At 55.2% G+C, this 11385-nt stretch overlaps 1 protein-coding gene and 1 long non-coding RNA gene across 2 annotated transcripts; both read left to right on the forward strand.

Annotated features, from left to right (window-relative positions):
• The first annotated feature begins 2370 nt into the window (after positions 1–2370).
• Positions 2371–5416, forward strand: EGR1 (early growth response 1). Its single transcript, XM_069773093.1, has 2 exons — positions 2371–2795; positions 3109–5416. Exons 1-2 carry the CDS (start codon positions 2561–2563, stop codon positions 4404–4406), a joined length of 1533 nt encoding a protein of 510 aa, XP_069629194.1. The 5' UTR covers positions 2371–2560; the 3' UTR covers positions 4407–5416.
• A 3273-nt stretch (positions 5417–8689) lies between these two features.
• On the forward strand, positions 8690–10447 carry LOC138682352 (uncharacterized). The gene is made up of 2 exons (XR_011322456.1): positions 8690–9105; positions 9295–10447. It is a non-coding gene; the product is annotated as an uncharacterized lncRNA (long non-coding RNA).
• Positions 10448–11385: the final 938 nt, after the last annotated feature.

Below are 11385 nucleotides of genomic sequence, written 5' to 3' on the forward strand. Positions count from 1 at the left end.
AAAGAGGGAAAAGAGGATGCAATGGCTTCTGCAATGTCAGTAAGATGCCCAGGAACCAAATCAAACTACAGTGTTTGTAGAAAAAGTCACGTTCTGCTACTCTGCCCTTTCTAACAGGGCTCCAAACAGTGACAGGCTGGTGGAAATCAGAGACTAGTTGTAATCATTATGTATGGGACTTCTCAAAACCTGCAGCAGTTACTTGACTTTTTAAAAAGGAAAAGCACCGAATCACATTTTCAAAACAGAGCTTTGGCCTAGCGCCCTGACATTTGAAAACCAGTATGATTGCTCTCCATAAAGAGTAAGTACCAAAGAACAGACACGTATTAGCTGCCATTGGGTAATACAGGCTGCAGACAAGTGGAAGCTTTCTATGTTTTTCCTGGAGGCATTGTGTGGCTGCAAGCCATAACTGATTTGAGGGTGGAAATGCATCAGTGCGGGAGGCACTGCACAGCGTTACTGACAAGACACAGCCCTAAATATAGCAGCACCTCAGTTAAAGCAGGACACGACAGGCTTGAATCGTCCGTCAAAGTGGGCAGACAGAGCCCTGCCGTTGCTCGCGACTTGGATATAAATCACAAAGGCGGCAGGGCCTGGCCCCGTGACGTATACAACCGCCTTCCCACGGCAGAAGAGAACTGCCTGGCACCCGGGGTGTGCGGCCGGGATTTCCGCGGGGAAAGGCCAGCCCTGCGGCAGGCCGCGGAGGCTGCAGGCGGGGCGGCGCGCCCCGGCCCGGGAGATGCCCCGAGCGAGCGGGGCCGGCAGGAGACCGCGCCGTCAATGGCGGCAAAGGCGCCTGCCCTCCTCCTCCATCTCCGCGGCGAAGGGAGCGCCGTCCGCGGCAGAGCAGGCAGCCACCGGCGGCGAGTCGGCACCCCGGCAAGCTCCGCGCCGCAGCCGAGCAGGGATGGCCGTGGCGCCGCGGGGCTGCAGGCCCGGCTCAGCCGGGTCGGGGCCGCAGTGCCCCCGCCGGCGCGGCGCAGCCCGCAACTGCTGCTCCCGGCGCCGCCCACGGAGCCCCGCGCACTGCGGGGAAGCCCTCGCCGCGGCGGCCGCGCACGCGCACTGCGGCCGCACTGCGTCGCCGGTGCCGTCTGGCCCGGAGCCAGGGGAGCCCCGCGCCGCGGCGCGCCGGCAGCGGGGCCGCCCGGGCGGGCGGGGCGGCGGCCGCGTCGAGCGCCTATTTATAGCGCGGGAGGCTCCCCCTGGCCCGGGAAGCGCTCTCCCGCGGCTCCGCACTGTGCGTGCCGCCTCGGGCGGGGCGCCGGGGCTCCCGGCCCCTCCGTGCGAGACCGGTGCTGGGAGCAGCCTGCGGCTGCGCCAAGGGACAGCCCCAAGGGCGCGAGAGCAGGGTCCCGAGCGCCGTCGCTCTCGGTCGCGCCCAAGTCGACGGCGGCTGCGGCTGTGCGGTACCCGGGGCTCTGGTTTTAGCAGCGCCCACGTTCTCCGCTGCGTGGGGGAGGCGCACGGAGCCGGGTCTGCCCCGGTCTGCCGCTGCGGGCAGGGATCCTCCGCTCTCGGCGGGAGCGGGCGGAGCAGGGCAGCCCTCCGGAGTCCCAGAGATTCCCCTTTTCCGGGAGCAGGCAGCCCCCGCCCGGGGCGCGCTGCCAGCTCCCAGAAAACTCCTCCGCAGCGCGGCTGCCGAGCGCGCGGCGCCGCTCACCGTGAGCCGCCGGCGCGCGGCCCCTTCGCGGAGACGGGGGGAGGCGAGTAGTGCGAGCCGAGCAAATAGGGGCGGGGGCGGGGGGCGCTCTGCCCGCGAGACCGCGGCGGCGGCGCCGGTGCCGGGGTCTGCCGGGCGCTCCCCGAGACCCCCGTGCCGCCGGCCCGGGCAGCAGCCCCGCGCTCCCGCGGCCCGGGGCCTCCGCGCGCTCCCGTGGCCCGGGGGCGGGCGCGCGGCCCGGCGGCAACCTGGCTCTCGCGCCCGGGCTCCCCGCGCCCCCCCCCACCCGGGGCCGGAATCGCCATATAAGGAGCGGGAAGCCTCCGCCGGAACCGCGACTTATAAGGTTGTTCCCTTATATGGAAAGTGCGGCGCGGGCTTCCGGCGGGCTGGCCGGGGCGGGCGGGGGCCGGGGACCCCGCGCCCCGGGGCTGGCGGCGCTGCGGCGGCGCTGCCCACGGCAGGGGGACAGGCCCGCAACGGGCGCGGGGCTCCCAGCCCGGGGCGGGCGGGGCCCCCCACGGCCCGGCTTTCCCCGGTGCCAGGCGCTGACGCCAGGCGGGGTCCTCCGGCCCGCATCCATATTAGGGCTTCCTGCTTGCCATATATGGCCATGTACGTCAGGGCCGGGGCGGGCTGCGGCCGGTGGGACCCGATATATAGAGGCGGCTCCGGGGCGGGCGGGGAGCCGAGCGCTTCCAGCGGGCAGAGCCGGGGGGAGCCCCGGGCGGGCGGGCGGGGAGCCGAGCACTTTCAGCGGGCAGCGCCGGGGCGACCGCGGCGCAGGGCACGCAGCAGGCGACGGCCGCCTCGCCGCAGCCGGGCCGTCCGCCGGGCCCGCGGCGGCAGCGCCACCAGCCGTCAGAGCCCGAGCCCGGCGCCCTCATGGCCGCGGCCAAGGCAGAGATGCAGCTCCTGCCCCCGCTGCAGATCTCCGACCCCTTCGGCGCCTTCCCACACTCGCCCCCCGCCATGGACACTCACTACCCCAAGCTGGAGGAGATGATGCTGCTGGGTGGCGGGGGCCCGCAGTTCCTCGCCCCCCCCGGGGCGCCCGAGAGCGCGGGCTTCGGCGCCGCCGGGGAGCCCGGGGAGCAGCACTTCGAGCACCTCGCGGCAGGTAAGCGCGCCGGCCTCGCCCGGGGGGGCGGGGAGTCCCGGTCCGCCGCGGGGGCAGCGGCGCCTGCGGGGGCTCCGCGCTGCGGCGGCGGCGGCCCCGTCCCGGCGGCTGCGCGGGGGGATTCTCCTGTGTGCGTCAGCGGCTCCGGGCTCGCTGTTGCTGGAGACCTGCCAGCGGCGCTGCAATATGTTACGCTCAATTATTAATTAACCAGAAGCGAGGATCTGGGGCTGCGCTCTGTGGGGATGCCTCGCGAAGCGCCGGCAGCAGCTGCGGCGGCTGCTGGAAGTAATCGCGATTCCTCTCTTTTCAGACACTTTTCCCGAGATCTCCCTGAACAACGAGAAAACCCTGCCAGAAACCAGCTATCCCAACCAAACGACGCGACTGCCACCGATAACCTACACGGGGCGCTTCTCCCTCGAGCCGGCCCCCAACAGTAGCAACACCTTATGGCCAGAGCCCCTCTTCAGCCTCGTCAGCGGGCTGGTGGGCATGGCTAATGCACCTCCCACCTCTACGCCTTCTTCATCGTCACCATCCTCCTCCTCGCAGACCCCCCCTCTGAGCTGTTCTGTCCAAGCCAGCGAGAACAGCCCAATCTATTCGGCTGCACCAACTTTTCCCAATTCCAGCTCTGACATTTTCCCTGACCCGCAGACCCAGTCCTTTCCCAACCCTTCCGGACCCCCCATCCAGTATCCACCTCCAGCTTATCCGACTGCTAAAACCAACTTTCAGGTGCCAATGATCCCGGATTACCTGTTCCCTCAGCAACAGGGTGAGCTCAGTCTTGTTCCGGCTGATCAGAAGCCCTTCCCAACCCTTGAGACCAGAGCACAGCAGCCTTCCCTCACGCCACTGTCCACTATTAAGGCATTTGCTACTCAGACTGGCTCCCAAGAGTTGAAGACCCTCAACACTAACTATCAGTCCCAGCTGATCAAGCCCAGCAGGATGAGGAAATACCCAAACCGTCCCAGCAAGACCCCTCCTCATGAGCGGCCCTATGCCTGCCCGGTGGAGTCCTGTGACCGGAGGTTTTCACGGTCCGACGAGCTAACGCGGCACATCCGCATCCACACGGGACAGAAACCATTCCAGTGCCGCATTTGCATGCGGAACTTCAGCAGGAGCGACCACTTGACTACGCACATCCGCACACACACAGGAGAGAAGCCATTTGCCTGTGACATTTGTGGCAGAAAGTTTGCCAGAAGTGATGAGAGGAAGAGACACACTAAAATCCACCTTAGGCAGAAGGACAAGAAGGTGGAAAAGGCAGCTCCGGTCTCAACGGCTTCCCCAGTTCCTGCCTACTCATCCTCTGTGACTACATCCTATCCTTCCTCCATTGCCACCACTTACCCCTCACCAGTGCGCACAGTGTATTCCTCCCCTGCTCCCTCTTCCTATCCCTCCCCTGCACACACCACATTCCCATCTCCTTCTATAGCAACCACTTACTCCTCTGGCACTGCCACTTTTCAGACCCAAGTGGCCACCTCCTTCTCATCTCCAGGGGTCACCAACAATTTCAGCTCACAGGTGACCTCAGCACTTTCAGACATGACGTCAGCCTTTTCTCCAAGGACAATTGAGATTTGCTGAGATTACCGTCTGGAACAGGAGGATTCACCTTTTCCACTGGTATTATCAGACATGGAGTCTCCACTTACTCCCCCAACACCATACGTTGCAAGGCTATTTAACTTTTCTTTAAACTTCAGCTGCCTGAAACAACTGCCGTTTAAGTTTTCCACCTCTGTTGAATGACTGACTTAATTTGCATGGACTGTGGATATAAGTTCAGTATAATTTTCCCCGTAAACAATAGTCTTTTATTAGGAAGAAAGGACTTTTGATTAAGTATGTAGCTGATGTAAATTGTACATGTGCCATGGTTTTGCTTTCCTTTAGGTACTATTGATGTGAAAAATCTTTGCATATCCACATTGTATTATTTGGAGTTTGCAGGGCCATATTTTGTAAATGTTAATTCTACTTCAGTGACAATGCTGTAATGAGTTTCAAACTTCTTTGGGAAGCACTTACTGTATTTGAGCATGTTAGAGTGATGCTATGTAAATATCACCTGATGAGACATTCATGTGGCAGAAGTTTTGTTTTTAAAGTTACAAGTCTTGGTGCCTTTTTGTGAAGCCTTGCTGACGTCATGCATTTGTGTGAATGGATGCTTTGCATCTTGCCTTAAAGTGAAAGGGATGTTACTCAAAGAATGTAAGGGAGAGCAGGGAATGGGTGGGGAGGGGAGCACAAGAAAGCGCTGGGGGATGGAATGTAAGCAAAAAAAAAAAACAAAACCCCACACCTCTCAAAGTCTATTTTTGTTACAAAAATGTAAATTTATATATATATATATATATATATATATTCAGGAGTTGGAATGTTGTAGTTACCTACTGAGTAGGCAGCAATTTTTGTATGTTATGAACATGCGGTTCATTATTTTGTGGTTTATTTTTACTTTGTAATTGTGTTTGTTAAAATGAAAGTGACTGTTTGGCTTCTAAACACATTGAATGCGCTTTCCTGCCAATGGGATATTTGGTGTACAATACCCTTCAGAAAAAAATAAATAAAATATCAAATTGTGCAGACTTCCACATTTTCCTTTAAGTTGCTACATAGGAAGACTGTGCTGCAGCAACCCTGACTGCTTGAGAGGTTGGGAATTAAAAAGTACTGCTTGTCTCCTGGAGAACTACCTGCTTAAAGAAAGGAGGGGAAACCAATCACTCTTAAGTCCAGCTGCTCACAAAGGCATGGATGGAGCACGCACATCCTTGCATTAGGTGCATCACCTGCTCTTTTGAAGTCACCACGATTCCCGTTTTCTGGCTTCTCCAGAAGCATGCGAGCTAATCTTAGGAAGAAAAACAATTCTCCAGGGCTGAAAATGAGGTTTGAAAATTAGAATCTCAACTGTGTGTTTATAGGTAGGCAGAAATCTTACTGGATGGCAAGATAATAGAGCAGTTTCTAGGCTGGAAATAGAATAAGCTCAGTCCAAATGGCTGGTTGACAGAAGGTAGCCCTGCTCAGCTGAGTGCTGACTTAAGTTCCTCCTTGGCACAACACAGGGCATATAAGTAAGTGTGTGGGCCTGATAGCTTTTAGTACAGATGTTTCAGCATTTATGGGAGAAAAGCACTTTCTTACATGGTGGTTTGAAACACATATCAGGGGATATGTGAAGTCTCTGCAGAGCAAATTCAGAGGAGTTTGCATCCATGAGAACTGGTGGTGCAGGTACAGAGGAGGGTTCTGGTGTCAGTCCTTTCAGGTGGGCTCTCTACAACTCACCAACGTTTAGGGTTGTGAGGAGCTGGGATGCAGATATAGGCCTTGATGAATGCACCCGGCAGAGTGTAAACTGGCAAGCAGTCTGTGTCTGACACAGCATGTCCTACTGCTTGCCAAAAGTGACCCTACTGACTAGGCAGGGCAACATGCTGATGCCCCTGGACTAGTCCTTCTTCTTGGGGATGCAGCCCACCCCAGCAAATGGCAGTAATTCTGGAAGATAAGAGTTGAGCAATTGGTAAATCCCAGTCTGTCATCTCTCAGGCAGGACTGTCCTCAGCGGGTTGGGACAAGCTGCGGTGAACGGCCTGTACTGCTTTGTCTCTGTGCTGGTTTCTGCCTGCGGTGCTGGGTGCCGTCTGCAAGCTGCTAACAGGGACTTTGCAGCTGGGCCTTTTCAGAGAAAATCACTAGCTCTTTTCAACCCAAGGGGCTCAGGCCTCCAGCCAAGGCAGATTGAGTAGGCAAGCTGAATATGTGGCTTCACACTGTCTGAGCATGTAGCCCATGTCAGAAGCCACAGAAATCCACTTATGGGAGATGAGACAACAAGGAAGGGCCTTAAAATGTGATGCTTCAAAGAAGGAAGCAAATAACATTATGTAAAGCTAACCACAAAATTTTTTCCCACCTCCAGTTCCCAAAGTCAACAGCAAAATAAACAGTTGGAGTCAGCCCAAGCCCCTTCTGATCTGTAGGCATTGCTCTGTTCAGATAGTTGGAATAGAATAGTTCAGCTGGAAGGGACCTAGGGCCTATGACGATCATCTAGTCCAACTGCCTGACCACAAGTTAAAGCATGTTATTAAGAGCACTGTCCAAATGCCTCAAAACTGACAGGCATGGGGCATCTCTGCTAACTCCTGATCTAGCCTTCTGGAATTGTGATTGTGCTAAAAACTGACCAAGTGGGCTCTCAAGCAAGACTTGATGAGCCTGAGGGTGCCCCAGGTTCTCCAGAGCACTTTGTTCGGAAATGAGCAGGGATCTTAACTGCCACGCCTAAAGAAGCAGCAAAGAAGATAAGTGCTCCGGTGAATCGTGCGCAAAGAGGACCGAGTTAGGCAGTGTTGCAGGGCTATATAGCAATGAAAGCCAGAGCACCCTTTCTAGCAGTAGGGCATGTCTCTGATATCTGGCTAGCCACCTCTGCACACAAGACTGGACTGTGGGTGCTGAGGCAGCAGTGCAAGGGAGACGATGGGATCTGCAAGGCCCCTCTAGCTCAAAGAAACGCTGCTCCTACTTGCCCCATGCTTTTTCCACTTTGTGATGGTAGATCCTTTCAACTTGTGGAGGCCTCCAGAAACCTACCCTAACCCTCTCCCCCCACTCCCTGGTGACCTCCTTAGGTCTTCTTTTGAGGGTGCTGCAGTCTCCTTTTAAATGGAAGAATTCTGGCCTCCCACAGCTGTGGGCATCTGTCACAGGCACTCCACAGGTAGCAGCGTCCAACTGTAGGGATGTTCAGAGGCACTGACCCAGGTATGTAGGGTTACTGTTGGCCCCATGTTAACCCTGACTCAAAATAGCGTTTTGGTAATACCCTGAGAGTATAGCTGAGTAACACAAGTCAGCAGTGTTCTGAGGGAAGGACTCAGTACCTGTGCACTGCAGCTTGCCAGTAACAGCCTACGAGCTGGCAAATGACACTTCCAGCTGGGGGGGGAGGGGGTGTGTCACTTGTCTGAATTGCATCTCATTGCAGGAAGCTCCCCAGTACCATGGAGCCTCTGGTTTAGGAAAAAAAACAAAACCCAAACTTGTAAAAACTATTGACATATGCCAACCAGGGCCACTTTCATGCAGATACCCTTTGGCGTAACTTCCTAGAAAGCGCTCCTAATTTAAGCTTTGGCATTTGGTCTCAATTGCAGTGACTTGTGCTTTGCATTCGCCGTCCCTGTTTATAACACACAGGAAAGAAAATGCATGGGGTCTTTTGCTCCCACTCTTTTCACGGCCTTCGTCCCACAAAATGAAAGCAGATTTCAGGGCTGAGAAAGCATTGACCGTACATTTTCTGTGAGACCTTTTCATTTGCTGTTGGTCTGAAGAAGAAGGGGTTTCAGATTCTTGAAAAGTTTGCTCCTAGCCCAGTCGGGAGGATAAGCTGGTCTCCAGGAGGCCGTTCCCAGGGAAACCGCAGGTGTTGCCACTGGCCGGGGAAACCCCTCGCCTTCCGCGCAGATACAGGCCCGCAGCCGCGCAGGAAGTGCAGCGGGGGCGGAGGAAGCGAAGGCCTCTTGCTTTTCCAGTCCCCGGCAGAAGCCCATTTGCCTGAACCGGACCTCAGCTGTCCGCGCTGTGCAGCCTAGTTCGGCCCCGACCGCCAGCGGCAGGACAGGCCGTGCGTCACCGCTGGCGGGAGCCCAGCGGCTCTCGGGGGACACGGCGGGGGCACGGCGGGGACACGCCGCGCCTGCGGGGCCGCGCGGCACCGCGCCGGGAGCGCGCTGGCGGGCGGGGCCTCGTCACGCGGCCACGGGGCGGCCAAGGCCGAGCGGAAACGCCGCTCCCGCGGTGGCCGGAACCATGCCGACCATATTTGGCGTTTCCTCCGCGCCTTTTATGGCACTTCCGAGGCCCAAAAAAGGCATTTCCTGCTCGCGCGGTCGCGGGGCTGCGCCGCGGAGCCGCCTCGCCCCCCCCCTCCCCGGAGGGCCCCGGCGGGGGCCTCTGGCTGGGGCCCGGCGCGGGCCCCGGGGCAGCGGGCCGCCCGGCTGGCGGCTGCGGGTGAGCGCAGCCTCCGCTGTGTCCAGGGCTGAGCGGCGAGCCCGGGGCCTTTCGGTCGGCCGCTGGCGGCCCGGCCCCGGGCAGCCCACCCTCCCCCCCCCGGCCTGGGCGCTGCCGTCGGGGCGCCTGGGCTCCTTCCCAGGGGCGCGGGAGGGCCGTCGGGCCCGCAGCGATTCCTCGCTGCTGGCCGCTGTTGCCGTTTCGTTCCCGGGGACCGAGTCGCTCTGTCTGCAGGGCTCCGAAATAGGTCAGATGCGGTTTAAGCTGAGGAGCACGGAAAAAGGCCAGTGGCCTTGTCCAGCCAGGCTTTTCCTCTGTAAAGCCTTTCCATAAGCTGCTGCTCACGTGGGGAGGTGTGGACAGCCCTCGCCTAGGGGGCTGTGTTGTGCTTTAATTGCACTAGACAAACCGATTCTTCATTTTTCTTCCCCCTTAGAAATAAGGAGATAAAAACTAGCTGGGCCGTGCTTAAAGAGCCCAGTATCCCCTGTGATATGCATGTGGCCTGTTGCATGGTGTCCTCTTGTGTTCTGGAAATGCTACTGGCAAATCCATATAAAACTGGTGGAATGCAACTGTTAAAGCTATTTCTGCTGCGACTGTGAATTGCTCTTGCCAAGTAGGTCGTGGGCCCTGGCTGACCGAAGAGATGAGACTTAACAAGAAGAACTGAGAGCTGTAGGCAGAGACTTTGGAGTGAAGAGCTGTGTGATCATGGGCCTTTCTTTCCTCTGGGGCTTTCACTGGTACAAGTCTGGACTGCAGGGATTGATTTTGTGCACCTGAGCAAGACCTCAAGTAATCCCAAGAAAAATAATGTTGTAGACTCTAAACTGGTAGCTGGGGACTGAAGGTGATCTGAGCTGCAGTAGATGCCCTTAGAGGAGCTGCCCCCAAGCACACCTTCACCATTGTCAAGCTTGACTAAATCTGGGCGGCGTAGTTGAAGACTGGCTCATGGAGAATATCTTCGGCTCCTTCTAAAGCAAACTGTTAACTAGGGCTAGGTTATTTGTTGGCTTTTTGGTGTAAGTGGCTGTTCCCTTCCAAATTTCTCTATTTGTGGCCCAGTAGACTATAGAATTCTCAAGAGTTATAAGTGGAGATAATAGACTTATGAAGAGGGCTTGGCTGTGTGATTCTTGAGCTAAACATTCTATGTTTTTACCTGTGTACATTATCTGAATGTAGCCCTAATAAGTACTAGTTAGACCTAGAAGGAAGGTTACATGTTTTAAAGTGCATCGAGACTCTAGGATGAAATATGAGCTATAGCTAAAGAAGAAGAACTTTTTAAATAGTTAAGTTGTTCTGCTATAATCAAAGTGACTTTCTTTTCAAAAATCCAGCCTTCGCTGATAGACTTTATTAATGATTTATGATCTTGACTTGATTAATGAAACTCTCTCCTCTTAACAGAGGCTGATGCTTATATATAGTATCTAGCACTTTGTGGGCTTCAATTTCTGATCATTCTTTGGCACTGCCATAATGAAAATAAAATGATGGGTGGTTAGGCAGAAGTATTTTCAACATGCACGTTTCACTTCCTTAACTACAAAAAACATTATTAAAGTGTGCTTCTGGAACTTTTTTTTTCAATAAGCATATAGGCTTATCTTTTTGTTTTGTGAGCTTTTCATGCTACTTTTTTGTATCTCCAAACACAAATGATGATACACATTGACACTACCGGTAAAAATATCGATAGTTCAAAGTTCTGCTATCCAGTGTGCTCTGTAAGCTTGACCTGAGTCATATGACCTGAATTCTCTTCTCCCGACTACTGTGGTAGTGGGCTTCCCCTGTAACAATAAAACTGTTGATCACAAATAGACTTGTGACCATCAGAGTTGGAGGGACAGGGAGACAGAAGTTGGACTTGATCTTTAAAAGGTGGTGAATGCCTTCAGCCTCTTCTGAAGGTGCAGTTAAAACTTTTAAGCGGACTGAGCATTACTTGTTATCTGGCCGTGGCACTTCTTCAATCTGACAACTTAAGTTGGGGGTGGCTTGAGAAGCTTTTGAAATGTTACATAATGAACATCTCACATGTGTTTATCCCAATTGCTGCAGTCCTTTGCACAGCTGCCGGGAGCCCTCAGGTTATCTGGCACCTGAATGTGCCCAGCTGTGTGCTAAGTCCCAGAGCTGCCTGGTGCCTTCTGACATGTGGCATTCTGTGGGCTGAGAGTGTGAACTGGAGCTATGCTTCCAGGTTTGTCTGCATATACAGCAATTCTAGTCACAGCAGCCTTGGGGAACCCTCAAAATGATGTAGACACACCTTAGTAAAACCTAAACATCAGTCAAAGAAGTGTGATAAAGTCCTGGAAAATGAATGCTCTGGAGTGAATGAGTTTAGTTTTAACACTTTTAACAATTTTGACTATGTTTTGGAATACTTGAAAGAACACTGGAGCGTAAGGAAATGGACAGACTCAATGAGGAAATCTTATTACAAATTTCCCAGAACAAAATGTCAACAGTGGTTCTTAGAACACTAAGAGGTTTCTGCCTAATTAGC

This window comes from Haliaeetus albicilla, chromosome 27 (genome assembly GCF_947461875.1).
Source record: "Haliaeetus albicilla chromosome 27, bHalAlb1.1, whole genome shotgun sequence".
NCBI classification, from domain to species: domain Eukaryota; kingdom Metazoa; phylum Chordata; class Aves; order Accipitriformes; family Accipitridae; genus Haliaeetus; species Haliaeetus albicilla.

Excerpts from the sequence above, each read along its gene's own strand:
- EGR1 (XM_069773093.1), top strand. The coding sequence starts at position 2,561 with ATGGCCGCGGCCAAGGCAGAGATGCAGCTCCTGCCCCCGCTGCAGATC. Across the intron at positions 2,796-3,108 it reads CTTCGAGCACCTCGCGGCAG|ACACTTTTCCCGAGATCTCC; the intron begins GTAAGCGCGCCG and ends CTCTCTTTTCAG.